A 16475-nucleotide genomic window follows, 5' to 3' on the forward strand; every position below is an offset into this window, starting at 1 on the left:
AGAAGGCAGAGAGGTCAAAGGGCAAGACGGCAAAACCGACGTGCTGGTACCACGCCCGTTTCCCAAGGGCCGGGTCGGGAAGGGGACAGACAGACAGGAGCTGCTGCCCACAGTGCACGCTAACGTGGCCGAAAGTCGTCGGCCTTTGTGCACCAGCCACAGCTGCACCAGGCGGGAAACGGAAGCACTACGTGTGTGCGTGTGTCTGCATGTGTACGGACAGGTGTGTGCTGCCTGTACGCAATCAACTTACTCGCATGCGGGATGGTGGTGGGTGGTGGGTGGTGGTGCATGGATGAATGGGTGTGTGGATGGCAGGGCGGGTGGTTCGCGGACGACTGTCCTACACGCCGACGGTGGGCGTCTCCCGCATTTGCTGGTGGAATCTCCAATCAGTCCAGATCCATCGGGTAATTTGATCGTTAATAAGGCAGAGATCCAGACTAATAATACGGGATCGTCGTCCATGGGCGGTCATGTCAACCTCGAGTGGTGTGGAATTTCAGCAGTCGATGTGCAGGGGGGCAGTTAGGCGCAGCAGATAGATCTAGTAGACGTGTCTGTCGCCTGGAGGAATCATTGACTGCCCACGGAAATGCATAGTATTCATAGCCACACACGCGCTCAACCACGCTTTTCTCAACCCAACGGCGTGTTGATAAGCAAGTCCTGATCCGACCCGCCAGTATTCTACCTCAATCCGTACAGTCCACACGACTCGAGCTGCACAGTGTCGAGGTCTAACCGAGGCCATAGGTCAGGCCAGGCCAGGCCAGATTCGAGCATCGACCCGAGCATGCACGCCTGAACCGAGCCGGCCATGCACGGTGGACAAATACTTGTACCGTACATAGCACACCTACCTTGGATGGACTTAGCTGACCGCATGTGGGCGGTGGGGAAGAAGAAGAAGCCCGCGCAGAGTTGGGCAGCTAGTCAGTGCTTGGTGCTGGTGGGCTGGTGGGCTGGTGGGTGGGCTGCGCGTCACCATGCTGTTTTATTAGCATGGGATTTTAGTAACATTTGCATTTGCATTTGGTATTTGGTATTTGAATTTCTGGTGCCTCTCCCGCCGTCCAGTCTGCTCCCGTTTCTGCTAATGACAAGCGCCAACGCCCTGACCGTGACCATGACCATGACATGTCCAGTAGCAGACCAGCCGGACCTATGCGCTACCTGCTTAAGCCCCATCAACGTCTTTCACGCTGCCGTTGCTCCCGGCCTTTGCTCCCGGCCTTTGCTCCTGGCCTTGTCGTCTAGCCTCTCGGAACGGAGGTGTCTGCTGTCTGCCTGTCTGTCGGTGTGTCGGTGCCAACCAGACTTTTCATCATCGGAGACTAGACAGGGCGCCTAGGTACCTACCGAAGGCTCGGATCGGGGACAGAGGCAGCGAGAGGCGGCGAGGGAGGCCGAGCAACAGCTGCTTTTGCTCGGGATCCTCACCCAGTGCCGTGCGCATCTACAAGCACCCAGGTATTTACAATACTGACATGGTAGAGACTAGCCTAGTCTACGTACCTGTCGTGGTCGTGCCGTGCCTGCGGATCGCTCCCTCGCCTCACGGCCCTGCTGCTCGCTCACTTTCCCATCATCGTCGGGCCCCTGACCCGGACTCCTCCCCTCTGGGCCCCTTCCTCAGGTCCGTCTCCTGCTCCATCCGTCCCATCCCAGTCCCACCCACGAGCCCTGCACCTGGCACGACGCAGCCCGGCAAAGGGACGGACGCCACCAAGGTCAATGGCAGGTCCACAGCGGGTCCGCTGCCATGGGAATCCCTGGAGTGGGTTCTGATACCCTCGCACCCTCCACGGCCCCAGGCCCCCCCCCCCCTTCCATGCAACGGGACCCGGGTAGGTAGCACTGACATCGTCCACTTCTCCTTGCCCGGTCTGGCACCTGCCCGCCCATTGGCCCTGTCGAGGGTGCGCTCCCAGTCCCAGCAGAGAAGGAGCTACCACGGCCAATGTACCCTGATCGCCTAGACGTACGTGCATTGCTGCTGCCCGCCATGTACATGTACGTACATGTAGCAGCAGCAGCCGGTGGGTGCTCTTGTCATCCTTACCCATGTCTCGCATGTCTGGGCTTTTTCAGGCTTAGTCCCTCCAGTCAACGGCACCTCTCCACACCCAGCATCTCGACGTGCTGGGATCATACATGGCCATCTTCAACACCTTGCTCTTAAATTGTTTCCTCCCATTGTTTAATCCTCCCGTTAGCTACCTGGGCCTGCCTCACCCTTTCCATTCTCTCCCTCCCATCCCCTACCACCTCCCGTGGCAGACAAGTACATACGTACATACATACGTGCATACATACAGACGACAGGCTAGAAGTAGCGACTTGCAAGCTGGACTCGGAGCTAAGCACCTGTCAGTTTCATCGTGTGCTGGTCCTCCTGTGTTGAAGATTCATCTCAGCTCCGACACCTGCACCTCTAGACCCCAGCCTGCCCACCCCAGTCCACATCCCGCGACTCTCAGCTATTACCCCTTTGGGCACAACCCTACTGTGTGTTCGTCCGTTACATTGGCGCCTTCGACCTGTTCGACCCTTACTCACGACTTGGTGACGCTACGGCACTTGGTGTCCTACAAAAGGATTCATATCTGCCCCCCGTCCCACCCTACCTGTTACTGATCACATTCTTCTATTTACAATCCAACTCTTCTACCCACCCTTTCCGACCATTCGAGAGAGAGATCGTCGAGCTAAACTCCGTCTTATTCTCTTACCACCCTGCAATCTTGATCAACCTCACCAACCTACCAACCAACCAACTGAACAACAAATATCCATCCGGGCCATCCACTCCAGTCTTCTCTAAACCAACCCCCTTGACATCCGTCCTGCAGCCCAAACTCGTGGTCCGATCCGGGTTTGTCTGAGGTAAGACATCCGCAGCTTACATGGTGGCAGGCCCAGACACAGACTCTCCCTGCTTGTCTGTCTGTCTGTCCGCTGGCTGGCCACTTGTCTCTGGAAAAATTTCCCGAAACTCTGCTAACCATAGAATTTGGCATTAGTAGCCGCTGAGCAAATCTCAAGGGCGAAGGCCAGGAGGTTATGGAATATAGTCCTCCAGGGACTGCAAAAAAAGATTCTAGTCAAAGCCAACCCGAGCAGCCTCCCACGATGTCGATGATCGCCATGGTCACTCCTACTCCCCACGCACCCTTTAGGCGGGACTTTTGGGACGAGGGCCGGTCAACAGACTACGCCTCTTCCAGGCCAAGGTCCGATGCCGACAGGATCGCTCTCCCATCCATTCGACAGGTAAATCCAGCGTTCTCGCCTGTCTTGGTTGTTTTCGCTGTGTAGAACCCGACTAATCGCCTCTCCAGGCTTTCCCTGAACTGCAACTCCAAATTCGACCACAGGACGCTTCAGGAAGGACACAGTCATCAGCTACGTCGCCTACTGGACCCGCGACGGGCGTGATGACGCCGCCAGAATATGTGCACTCGCCCAACTCAAATAAGCGAAGACGTCTGTCAATCGACGACGAGAGAGAGGAGCGGGCTAGTCGGGTACCAAGGCTCTGCAACAGTCCCCCACGACCAGCAGAAAGGCCACTCTTCCGACAAGCCTCTCCAGCCCCAGCCCCAGTTGCCAGGACACACGCCGAGCACTGGGCCCCATCGAGCTCCAGGACCAGCCCCTACGTTCCTAGTTATGGCCTTCCAGCAATGCGATCATCACCGGTGGCGATGGAACACGTCGAGCGCCCCGAGCCTAGGCCAACTCTGCCTAGCTTTCCACCTCCCATGAACCTGGAGCGTGGCTCTGCCCCAATGCCACGAGTCCGTGGTCACTCGAGCGACGATTATCTCCAAGAGGCTCCGAGGCAGATCATGATGCACCCAGCCGACTCGAGAATGGAAACCTCGCCTCTGTACCGTCAAAGTCCTTACGCCTACGGCTACCACCACCCTTCACGCATGCAGTCCTTGTCCATGGGCGCTATTCACCCCCTCGACAGGACACCCTTCTCAGCAGTCGGATATGGTCCTCATTACCAGGACTATATGCGTTTCGGAGAGCTAGGAATGGGTATGAGCGGGGACAATAAGCAGCGGAAGCGAAGGGGCAACCTGCCAAAAGAGACAACAGACAAGCTGAGGAATTGGTTTGTTGGCCATCTCCACCACCCGTACCCGACCGAGGATGAGAAGCAGGAGTTGATGCGCCAGACCGGCTTGCAAATGAGTAAGAACCCAAAGCACCTCAACAGTATCTCCAGCCCGGTACGCTAACTTTGAATCTTCAGACCAAATCTCAAACTGGTTCATCAATGCGCGACGCAGACAACTGCCAGCTATGATCAACAACGCACGCGCCGAGTCCGATGCCATGTCTTCGGGACGCAGCCAAGACGGCAAGGTCCTTCCCTCAACCGAGCGCGGTGATTACGATGTTGATGGCAAGCATCGAAACAGCCCCACCATCAGCGATGGCGGCGACAGCGCATATGACGACGACCTCGACGCTCGCAGGCAACCATCGCACCTGAAGCGTGGCGGAAGCTACTAGGCCTACCGTGCGCAGATGCAGCTCCTTTGGGAGGCTTTTTTCAAAGCCAGACGCGATTGTGTACCACCACTCATGATCTCGAATGGCATTTGTTTACTTGCAATTTTGTATGCGGCATTGTACATATTACCAACCACACCGTCCATATCTTGTGGGAAGACGTAATGATATTCACCAATAACGGGGCATGTACCTGGGTTTCTGGGTTTCCTCTCGTCAAGAGGGGAACAATCACACATTGGGATAGGAAGGATTGGGCAACATGGGCTGGCACCTCTGAAAACCAGGCGGTCAAATCCGGAGTACATTGCTTTTTTTTGGTTTTGTTTCCTGGGGGGTGGGGGGATGATTTCTGCAATGGACAGAATCAGGGCACCTGTACAAATCATCACGCGGGGCAAGGCCGTTCTCCGGACTAGAGAAGATACCTTTTGCATACAGGCTCGGCTAAGGGGGGGAAGCGCATGGTCGGGGATGTCCTTTCAGGGATTCTTTTTTCTCCATCAGCATATTTGTACGACAGGCATAGTGAGAGCAGAATCACCAAAATCAAAATCAGTCAACAAAACTACTACTACTGTACTATCACTACTGCCCAGTTCAGTCCATTCCTGTGCCTCATCCGAAAGTGGGACTCGTGTGAACCCAACGCCAGCCCAACGCCATCTTTCGATGGGCTCCCCAAGACAATGTAGTGGAGTAACACAGAGACAGGATCACGAACTGACGTCCTGTCTTGTCTCAAAACCGCATTGCGGGATGGTGGCCACCCCCCTCCCCCTTCCAAACCAAGGTCACCTGGTCACCTGGGCCCCCCGCGGGCGCATGTGAGTGCTCGCCGTCCTGCTTCTAGCTACATGATATTTTTTGCTTTGTCCCATGTGCGGGTTCATGCGGCGCCTGCAGGCGTAGGTACTTTTGTACCCACGGGTGGTTTTTGTTTTTCCTTTTCCTAGATACCTTTCCATGGCGCCGGGTTCTCATACCAAGAGGGAGAGGACAAGAAGGCCCCCCCCCATGCGCACCAGTGGCAGGCATTACTTCATTGTACTGTTGCGCCTCTTTTCTCTTTTCTTTTTCTGTTCTCTTTCTTGTCACACACGGCCTGCGAACGCCATGCGGCAGTTGTTTCAGCCGACAATCTCTCTCTGTGTGTGGCCGAGGCGGTGGTTCGCACGCGCAGTGTCTTTTTTTCTTTCTTTTCTTCTTTTTCCTTCCATCTTTCCTCTGGTCCACCCCTCGCGCTCTCCTCGTGGACGCCGGTGCATTTTTCTTGTGCGACCCAATCTAGATACATGCGTAAATGCGTGCATGCGTGCATGCATACGTACATACATACGTACATGGGAAGGGCGTGGCACACGACAACGGGATCTTTGCTTTTCCACCTTTCTCCTTCCTTTTTCTCTTACCTTCCTTTCCCCCTTCTGCATTTCTACTCGGCTGCCCTTCCCTGCTCCTTGGAAGAGAGAGAGAGAGAGAGAGAGAGGCGGCCGGCGGATAAACAACCACCCCCTTCTCTTCTCCCCCCTCCCCTTCCCCCCTGGCCCCCCTACCCCCGTGTCTTGCCCTCCTTCCCCTACATAGTCTACGTACCGTGCTGCCCATCTCCCTCCCCCCACCCCCGTCGCAGGTAGATTGGCGCTGGGCACACCGTCGGGGACCTGGGTCGGTCGAACTTAGAACCCGGCGGCGGCAGCAGCAGCAGGGCGGTCGCACGGGGCCAGATGCTATATTCCGATGAAAGCCACATGGCTATTTTGAGGTTACTCAGGGACGCGGCCGGTGACGCTTGGGGCGGAGGGTGTGGGTTCGGGCTTGTGCGTTTGATCTACCGGTCGCCGTTCACGTCTAGTTGCTAGCCTCCCGCTCAAATCAACACCCCCTGCTCCTGTCTGAGAGAGGACAGGCTCGTACCAGGTGAGGACCTCTCCTCGTTACGTGGGTAGGTTGGGCACTCACGCGTACCAAGGGTACCGGGTTGAGGAGAGAAGAGGCTGTGACCCCTCGTGCGCGACATGACAACGTGATGGTGGCTTTCTTCTCCTTGCCTTGTCCCTCTCCTTGGATCGGATTTTGAATCGCGCCACGGGCTCTTGTGTAACTATGTCGATCAATCACAGAAGCTCACAGCCCGCCCGCCTTTCTGTCTGACTTTGCGGGGACCCAGGAAAAGGAGGGTCCCTTGCATTCCCGCTGGATTTGACGGCGGCAAGCCGGTTCAGCCTTTCACTCACTCAACCCACTCCCTCCTCTCCGTCTCTTTCTCTCTCTCTCTCTCTCTCTCTCTTTCTTCCCACGCCCGCTTCCAGATACCTGGTCTGCTGTACCATGTCTCGAACTGGGGAGACCATCCGGGGCACACAGCTTGCTCTCACTTCCAATTCTAAAGACACACCCGTAACCATGTGCCGGTGATCCAGCCGTCATATGTGCATGGTACAGTATTTCCAGGGTGATATCGCGCGGTCTGGGATTTGCTCACCAGCAACCTGTTGGTTTCCACCCACCAGTGATTCGGTCAGTGGATCACCCCAAAAAGAAAACGAACATAAGGCCCAGATCCTTCCTTTGATGTAGCCCTGTGGGATCGAGAGCGAGATTTGCCCATCGCGTAGGGCTCACCCGCAGCGCAGAGTGTGGCGCTTGGGGGGGGGGGGGATCTCACTGCAACCTGCCATCCTCCTGCGTAATTTGGGGGCGTGAATGGGCCCAGGGGATTGCACCACACAGTTGCGGTGACGGCGAGTAACAATAAGCTGGCGAGGCGTAGGTTGAGAGATGACGAGAGGTTAACGCAGCGGTGATACAGCACTTGGCCACTAGCTACCGCAACGCATCATCATCATCGCACACGACATAACACGACACGACGTGTTGTCTCTCGCTGCTGCTGCTACTCGCTGCTGCTGCTGCTACATGGTCCTCAAAGGGGGTTGCGTGGCAAGGCGTTCCTCCCCCCTTTCAAACCCCGATCACAACCATCACAGGCGCCAGGTCGTAGCAAGGGACTGTCACCCGAGAACGCAAAAAAAAGAGAGTTCGGCGCTAACGCATGCCATGCTGTGCTATGTTGGCCGTGGTGGTGGTCGACCTGCTGCTGATCGCTGGGTAGTAGGCCCAGGCCAGCTTTGGAGGCGTACAGGCGGCCGACTGGCAAATACACAACGACATCAGCCGGGTGGAGCGATCGCCTTTGATCCGTTATTGCCGCAAGTGCTTCCTGTACGTCCTGTATATTGTACAGTAGACCGTCGAGGGCTCGTCGGGGGGGTTTACCTGCAGCGCAAGTGGCATTCCACAGAGCACCGCCTAGTTCCGCCTCCCCTCAGATCTGCACAGGCTGTCGAGCAAACTTCATCCACGGCGGCCTGGGCCATTGTCACCCAACAGTCCAGGACAGGCGGCATGTGGCAGCCTCGATGAGCCAATGAGACCTTGTGATCTCACTCGGATCGCGAGTGATGGAGTTGCAGAGCATTAGAGCTTGCAACTTGGAAAGGGCCCATCTGAGATGCTGACTGCTACGGTGCCATATCCTGTACAGGGATATCGTGGCGGCGGGCGAGGTCTGGTTGAAGATCTAGTCTAGTCGAGCTAAGATCTCGGCCTTTGGCGCGTTGCCGGGTGCCGGGCTGGCGCACTCATTATGGCTAAAAAGGGGGCTGAATACGGAGTAGACAGTCCCAGTTCAGGCTCTCGGCGAGGAAAGCCTTCAACCGGCGGGAAATAGAGGAGAAACCTCGGAGCGCGAACGGCCTAGGTTTGCGTAAAGGTACCGTAAAAGTCCCGGTGGTGTTCCGGCAAGGGGAAGCCGACCAGCAGACAAGTTGAGCACAGCTAGGAGCCATGACAACGCGCTCAGAACCAACGACGCCAGCGTAGCGTGCCATGCCAGAGATGGGGCTGATTCAGCGACCTGAGCAAAGCGGCCGGAGCATTGTCAGTGTCAAGGTTTCACGTTTTGCACATTGCTTGACAATGACACCTCGGGAGGCGACTGTGACGGGGGTCAAAGTGTTTAATAAGGGCCCCTGCAGAGTGTGAGTGAATCTGAATGCCTGCACCCCGAACTTGGTAATGCTGGAGGCTACATTGCAGGTTGCCAGCGGAGGAGACTCCATGACGCGAACCAGATTCATGCTCATCGTCGAGGACTCGGCCGCGCAGGGTGCTTTCCTGGTGGCGATGGGAGACGGATCGCATGCGCCCACCACGTCGGGTCAGGGCAACGGCGAGCCGTGTGAAAGCGGAAGTTCTAGTGTAGAAGCCCTAGGCGCGCGCCGTCGGCGGGTCTGTCGAATTTGCCAGCTAGCCAGGTAGCCTAGCAGCCTAGGGAAAACAGGCACGTCGAAGGTAGCTTCACTAGCCCAAGTGTCAGCTGAGGTTGAAGCCGGACCTCGCGGGCCTGCGACGGTATGGCAGAACGTCACCCCCGGCACGCTGCCCTGGGGTTGAGTTGATTCGAGACGGGCACTTCCCGAGAATCCTCAGCACCGTACATCATCTGCACGAAGATCCCTGGAGCGTCTCCCCGTACGGTCTGACAGTTGTGATATATGACAGAACATAGGCTGTGCCCCTGTGAGCCAGGATGTGGTCGCCCACCTGCAGGGCCGAGACCGTTCGCGTGGGTACGTTCTAAGCGAGGCTTGACAAGTCAACTCAACAGCGAGATCTATGGCGGACACGATCATGATGATCATGATCATGAGAGGATCAGCACCGGGTGGGGTGGGTCCTGGACGAGGAGGAGGATGGTGGTGGTCGTGGTGATGGAGGGCAGGGCGACGACGAGGATGAGGCGGAGGCATATTGGCATTAATGCCGTACTGTGTAGGCACGTCAACACGCGGAACATAAAAGCATTACCTACAAGTATTGGATGTACTGAGGTACCGGCAGCAGGCGTCCGTGGACTCGACGTTGTTTGGTTCGCGTCGGCGTGAGCATGATGTGATGTGTGTGTGGATCTGCCCGCCTCAAGGTGTGGGGTCCCTGTCAGTTCCACGCCGGTGGAGGGGAAGGGGTGGACGGAGGCAGCACGGACCCTGCGCGCGCAGGGATCAGGGTGGGTTTGATCGGCCCTGACAGTCCGACCCGAGATTTCCCTCACCACCAGCCTGCCAGCCTGCACGCCTGCACCTGCACGCCCGCACTAATAAAGAATGGCCGTCCAAAGGAGATCTCCGCCGCTAGACGGGCCCCCTGCTGTGTGTCTCCACACTGGATGCGAGTGAGTGTGTGTTCTGTCTGCATCGTGCAGCAGCCGAGATACATGATGAAATGGTACGGAATTCCTCCCTGTGTGTGTGGCTGCATGGAGCAGATGCCACAGCAGACTACTGATGTACAGTCATACAAGCCTGAGCCGGCCTGAGCTTGAGCAAGGTACTTGCAGAACTTGCAGATCGAGTGTCATTGCCAGGCGCGCCCGAAAACTGTTGAGCATATACTCAGATACTGTACGGTCTGCACGGTTAATCGGGCATAGGGAAATGCACTGGAATGACAAGGCATTCGCATGGCTCCACCATGCTCGGCGACTTCAAAGCTCCAGATCAGAGGCCAGAGTGGTACTGCGAGTGTGGCAATACACACATACACACACACACACTCTCTCTCTCTCTCTCTCTCTCACTCCCCCCCTCTCCCGCTCGCCAAGACCCGCCGTCATCGACAGACCGGCGACAGACTCTACCATACCAACTGCTCAGGCACGCCTTGGATACACAGTAGGTACAAGCTCTGCTGTAAGCATGCCGCCGAGTGCTTATCCCCGTTATTCCGCATCAAAAGCCATGGTCTGTTCCGTCCTTTTAGCCCCCAAGGCAACACGGAAACCACAAGTCTTGACAATCGTCACATCCTCCTCATGCTATCGCCAGCATGGATGCGCCTCGTCATTCTCTATATGGATCTGGACCTGAACCTGGACCTTGACCTGAACCCGTCACCGCGTCGCGCTTTGCTGGCTGGCAACCACCATCCTGCAGGTTGAGGCTATCTGCGGCTACCTGCTCTGGCTCAGATGTCTCGTCCCGTCATTCCCCCCTGCCGTTGAGATACGCGAGAGCTGATCCTGCAGTGACAGATCATCGTTTTCGTCTCCAGGAGACTTTGTGACGGTGGCATCCTATCAGCTGCCCGCCCCCCGTCCGTGGCTGGCTGGCTTCGAACAGCAATACAGCCGGTGAGGATACGACATGACTGCTGCGTCCTGCATGCCACCTTCACAGTCAGGGCTAGTGGCCCAGCTAGGTTTTGACAAGCCAGGGCCGTCTTGAACGAGGTGGAACGTCGAGGCTGGGCCCTCCAATTCGCCAAAGCTCACCGGAATTCTTGGGGGCCCCTAGTTCTGCAGCCACTCAAGCTCCGCCGCGGCAATCCTGCCCGGCACCAATGTGGGCGCGACCGATTCCCGGCGCATGTTGCAGGCCCGCAGTTGACCGGTCTCTAGATTTCTCCGGTAGCGACTGTCACTGCTGTCGTCGTCATTAGGCCGAACACAAACCCACTCCCGCCTGACGCAGATTCTCACCGGCTGCTGTCGACCAACAACGGCCCAAGGTGGCAAAAGATCATATGGCAAATGCAACGGCGGCTTCATCACCCGGGGATTAAATCATCCATGTGCCTTTTAGCCACCCTTCAGAAGTGACAGCTGACGGCCGGGATGTTTCGCAGCGGAGCCGACCCTCCACCCGCCCAGAGACTCACAGGACTAAGCGCTTGACAGGGTCCACTTCCCGCCCATCAATCTTGCTGCTGTCTTGCTGTCACCTGCGGCAATCGCAAGACCGTGCGCCAGCATAGTGGCTGGTTGGCGCCATGCTGTCTACTGTGCAGTACAGAGTACAACCAGCCAGCCAGAAGCTAGCCAAAATCCAGCCAAGACCTGGTCATACCCAAGGTCCGGCTTGAGGCTAACGAGATGTTGGTTGCCGACGGCGAGCCTGGATCTTGGGTCACTCCTCAGGGAGGCCCCTTGAGGAGGCCCATCGATCCCGTGTTCGGGTTACCGCCTCCAACCAAGCCAGACGATCAGCGCTCTCGGACTGTCAAGGACGCGATGGTAGAGGGCTGTCATGGAGAGGCGGTCAAGAGCGCGCCCCGTGTCTTGTCTCGAGTTCCCCCATCATCGCACAAGGCTCGACGTCCCGGAGCCGGTTTCATTGTCTCAGCTGGATCTGAGACCTGAGGAACACGACGGGCAGGAGAGACATACACACCTTGAACAGTGCCCATGAAGTGCTGACACGTGCGCCACGAGTCTCAGACTCCCGTCTCTGTGGGTCGTCCAGAAGGCAAGCCCCGTCCGCCTTTCAGCTTCTGTTTTACAATCTCCGCGGCCCGGCTGGCTGGGTTGGCCACTACTGAGCCGTGCATGCCGGCACGAACAGGTTTAACGCAGGGCCGCGGTTGACAGCCCAGCCCCATTCGCTGCTTCTTATTAGTTAGCCTACTCTTGCGTTGTCAGAGCGTCTTGACACCGGCTCGTGACCTCGACGCGCCCAGGGTCCGCGTGGGGGACGAGACCGGACACATTTCTTGGTTCGCCGGATATGGTACCGACGATTTCACCGGTGATTCTTTCGTTGCGCGGTTTGTCTCAATCGGCTTTGATGAAGCCCTCTTGGGCCCCTTATTTTATAACCGCTGCGTTCTGATCCAGTGACTTTGTGTGCAGCGACGTTTCGGGAATGGCTTTGCAAGGGATGGGTCTCGGTGATCGGCATTGGGGTTGCGCTCCATAAAGGAACATGAGTATAGCTGTCTGTGACAGTGTTATTATTGAGGTCGGCAGCCGCAACCTGCTCGGAGAAGGTTGATGCTGTGGTCACCAGTCTGGCCCGGGCGAAGGCAGCGGAGGAAACTTGGTGGCAGTTTCGGATCCGAGACCGATGGAGCGCGGGGCCATCCGCTCAGCTCGGCAGTCAGGCAGCGGACGGGGCTGGGCTATACCGCAATTGGAGAAGATGCTTCGAACGCGTGCCCATGCTGATGACCTCATTGCCGTCTTTGCTTTTCGGCATCTTGTTCTCCGCAACTCAAAGGAAGGTCACAAAATCCGGGGCAAGGCTGTAGGACGTGTTTTACTCATTGCCCGCTGGCCCCGAGCCCGAGAAGTGGACGTCCCATATCCCGCAGCCTTGCAGCCGAACATCTCAAAGCCAAGCAGCTGGCAGGCCTCAGCATCGAAGGAAGGACGCACTCAAGTCTATGACGTCACTACTTCAGCCTCACCCGCCGGTACTCGGCTCAAAGTCAGCCCGTCTGAGATGTCCGAGGTGCACCTGAAAAAGTGGCCTGCCATCAAAGGCGTGGACGCTCTCCAGATGGCAGCCTTGTATGAATGCAATCACGTGCCTGACTTGATGAGCTCATCCATCTTGTTGACTTGTCACTTTCAATGCTCGTCGGCCTGATAGATCATACGTCCTGAAGCCCTCATGATCGTTCAGGACACCGGCCCACTATGTCGAGCGAAGATATGCCGCCTGCCGATGCGGCGCCGGACCCGGAGTCGGGACCAAACACCGGGCTTGAGGCTCTGGCCTGTGTCTCATGCCGGGCCCGGAAGCTCAAGTGCGACCGGACAAAACCGGCATGCACAAGGTGCACCAGAATAAAGTCAGAGTGCTGTTACCCAGAGTCAAGGAGGAAGCCTGCTTTCAAGCGAAGAAACGTGAAGGAGCTCGAGGAGCGCCTGGGTACGTCTTGTCACTGGAACCCGCAGTGAGGAGCTGGACGGGTTTGACTGAGACTCTCATCACAGCACAAGTCGAGGTGTTACTAAAGGATGCGCCCAACAAACCTGCTTCTTCTTCCGAGGGCGACCCGCAGAACGTGTCGCCTCCTCAGGCCCAGGCTGGCCCAGGCCAGGACTCGCGGCACTCATCCATCCCCGACGCTTCAGATGGCGCGTTCAGCTGGAATTATGCCGGCGGAGTCGGACCAGCAGCAAATGAGGTCCCTGGTGGCAATGAACAGGGACCTCGACGACCTGTTTATCCTGAGTTCTCGATGGCGGGCATAAGCCATCGGCCCAGGGCAGAGGACGCGGGCGCGTCGCGAAATGAGCTGCTGGGCCTGGGGCTCTTTGAGGCCCTGCCCCCGACGGAGATGATCGAAGACCTGCATCGGACGTTTTTCATGAGGCAACATCCACTGAACCCCATCATACACCCTGGCCGGTACATGCAGGCCTACCACTCGGGTGTGCATCTTCGCCCGCCCATGGCCCTCGCATATGCAGTATGGACGATGGCTTCGAATGGTCACGAGAAGTACTCGTCATACCACGATGCATTCCATCGTCGTGCACGCCACTACCTGGAAGAGGACGAGCTAAGGGGAGAGGGCGAGCACTTCCTTACGGTGGCCCACGCCCAAGCCTGGGCCCTCCTCGCGACAGATGAGGCCCGCTGCATGTGGTTCACGCGCGCGGCTATGAGTACGGCTCGTTGCATCAAATTGATACACATGATGGGCTTGCATCGGCTGGACGACCCCAATGCTGCAGCGGAGATGGCGCCGACAATCGCCCCTCCGAGAGACTGGACTGAACTTGAGGAGAGGAGGCGAGTGTTTTGGGGAGCATACTGCGTTGATTCCCATGCCTCGATCAGCACAGGGTGGCCAAGTCTGATCGATATGAGTGAGGTCAGTTCAGCCAGTACGCGATGCTTGATGGTTGGAGTTTCCCATACTAAGAGTTTAATAGGTCACAACACATCTGCCCAGCTCGGAGGAGGCGTTCAATACCTGCACGGAAGAGACGACCAGCCGCGTCGAGGAAGTGTTCTCGGGGGCGTCGTACTCGTCATTCGCGGGGGCCGCTGTGATCTGCTATATTTTCAACCAGATCTTGAAGCATGTCCACCGCTCCAAGCCCGATGACGGCCGAGACAACTATGACTTTGGGCGGTACTGGAGCAAACACCGGGAGCTGGACAATTTGCTCTCCAGCGCCTTCATGTTCCTCCCAGAGCGCTTTAGGCTACCTAGTAGTCTGCGAGACCCTGTGGCCGTTCACACAAACCTCAACCTCCACGCATCGATAATATGTCTCCATAACAGCGCTTACGAGATGACGAAGGAGCACGGCCTGCCTGACCATGTCAAGCAGACAAGCAAGACTCGTGTCTTGACAGCTGCTCAAGAGATTGTTACTGTCGTCAAAATGACCAGCCACTCCAACGTGGGATACAAGAGCCCACTTGTCGCCCTTGCACTCTACGTCGCCAGCTCGGTCTATACGACCATGGCACAGGACGACGGCATGCAACCGGACCACACCGCGAACCTCGAGTTCCTCCTGGTAGCAATGAATGCCATCGGGAAGCAACACGTCATCACCAAGTCATTTCTCACGCAGGCCGTCGTCGATCTACAACGCGCCGGGCTCCTTGGCCTCGTCCGCATCCCTCAAATTGAAATGCCCGAGACGACCAAGATTGTCACGGCATGCGGAAATAACATACCACTCTTCGCCAGATCCAGACTCTCAAGAATCGCAGACATACAGCCGCCCCTGCCAGGCAAGCTGCCACTCAGCAACCCGGCCAACGTTCAGTACATGGAGAAACAGATTCGGCAGGTCCTCCAGTGGGACCGGGAGATGCCCCCCGGCCGCCGGGAGGGACAAGACACGGGCAACGCCAACAAGCGCAAGCGCATAGCCATCTCGCCGGAGCCAACCTCGGCGCCGCAGGACTTGACGCCCTTGCTCTGGTTCCAGCAGACGCAGGCGGCCGAGGTGACCCCCTCCGACACGACGACGGGGGGCTCGTCGCTCTCGTCGGGCTCGGCGGAGGACAAGTCGCCAGCCGGGGCCGGGAGCGCCGCCGCGGCGCAGTTCAGGCTCCCGCACCGCAGCGGCGGCGGGTCGTCGGCGGGCTCGTCCCCGCCGGCCGCGGCCAACAGCGCGTCGACGCCGACGACGCAGCCCAGCTCGGGAGTGAGCCCCGGGTACGACGGGCGCGGGCGCGGGCCAATCCCAGCGCGTGACCGGCGCCGCGGCGACGGCGATGCCGGGCGGAGGTGCCACGCAACAGGAGATGGTCGACGCGTTCGCTCAACAACAACAGCAGCAGCAACAGCAACAACAACAAGTGGACATGAACTTCTTCCAGGGCCTGAGCGCGTGGGACGCCGCGGGCGACTCGTCCATCCTGTTCTCGCAGGTGGCGGCGGCCATGCAGCAGGAGGGCGGCGTAGGGTTCGGGGCCGCGCTGGACGACGACAGCTGGATGATGATCGGCGACGCCGCGGCGGGCGGCGGTGCGCCGTGGGACACGGGCCAGCAGGGCGGGACGGGGGGAGTTGGTTAGGGGGCGTTGGTGGACGTGCTCATACGTTTGTTCACCGATGGGTAGTACGACGTCGACGTCGATGGAGTAGACTGGGCTGGGGGCATTGTTGTTAGATACCTCCCCTTATTGGGCATCTTGCGCGGAGTTCGTGTGTATGTGTGTGCTTGTGTGTTATTTTGGGCATGGACATGTAGAATACGGTATTATATTCGCCACTTTATTTACCCTCTGGGACATATATCAAACCTTATCCCCACATCTGACGGAGTCGATGTGTGGGTACAGCTACGAGTCCCTGCAGCCCTAGTGTCTCGTCGACCCTACGCGCACCGTCGGCGGTGCAAGAGGCGGCGTGGGAAAAGAGTTCCAGGCGATTAATTCCCCTTGCTCTGTGAGCACCCGCCCAGCCTCTCATCCCCCTTTTCCGCGCAGTGCACATCCACCAAGCCGTGCCTGACAGCCTGACCGCCAGCCCCTCCGATCGCGGGAGGGGACGTGTCCGGGTGGACGATCTGGGCGGGATTGCTCACCGGATGGCCCATTTGGTGTTCCGAGGCCTGGACGGTCAGGCAGGTCCCCCCCTTTTCCCCTTGTCTTGTCTTTTCTGGGGCTGCGATACAGACC

General features: G+C 57.8%; 3 protein-coding genes across 3 annotated transcripts; 2 read left to right on the forward strand and 1 right to left on the reverse strand.

The window, feature by feature from the left end:
- Positions 1–3794: 3794 nt before the first annotated feature.
- On the forward strand, positions 3795–4533 carry INS49_006096 (uncharacterized protein; the record flags this gene model as incomplete). The annotated part of the gene is made up of 2 exons (XM_043166871.1): positions 3795–4209; positions 4271–4533. The coding sequence occupies 2 exons, from the start codon at positions 3795–3797 to the stop codon at positions 4531–4533; spliced, it is 678 nt and encodes a 225-aa protein (XP_043028015.1).
- Positions 4534–9241: 4708 nt separating this feature from the next.
- On the reverse strand, positions 9242–9486 carry INS49_006097 (uncharacterized protein; the record flags this gene model as incomplete). Its single annotated transcript, XM_043166872.1, has 2 exons — positions 9242–9365; positions 9410–9486. The coding sequence occupies 2 exons, from the start codon at positions 9484–9486 to the stop codon at positions 9242–9244; spliced, it is 201 nt and encodes a 66-aa protein (XP_043028016.1).
- A 3526-nt stretch (positions 9487–13012) lies between these two features.
- INS49_006098 (uncharacterized protein) lies at positions 13013–15869 on the forward strand (the record flags this gene model as incomplete). Its single annotated transcript, XM_043166873.1, has 5 exons — positions 13013–13122; positions 13195–13247; positions 13313–14199; positions 14261–15496; positions 15540–15869. 5 exons carry the CDS (start codon positions 13013–13015, stop codon positions 15867–15869), a joined length of 2616 nt encoding a protein of 871 aa, XP_043028017.1.
- Positions 15870–16475: the final 606 nt, after the last annotated feature.

Source organism: Diaporthe citri, assembly GCF_014595645.1.
Source record: "Diaporthe citri strain NFHF-8-4 chromosome Unknown scaffold_2, whole genome shotgun sequence".
NCBI classification, from domain to species: Eukaryota; Fungi; Ascomycota; class Sordariomycetes; order Diaporthales; family Diaporthaceae; genus Diaporthe; species Diaporthe citri.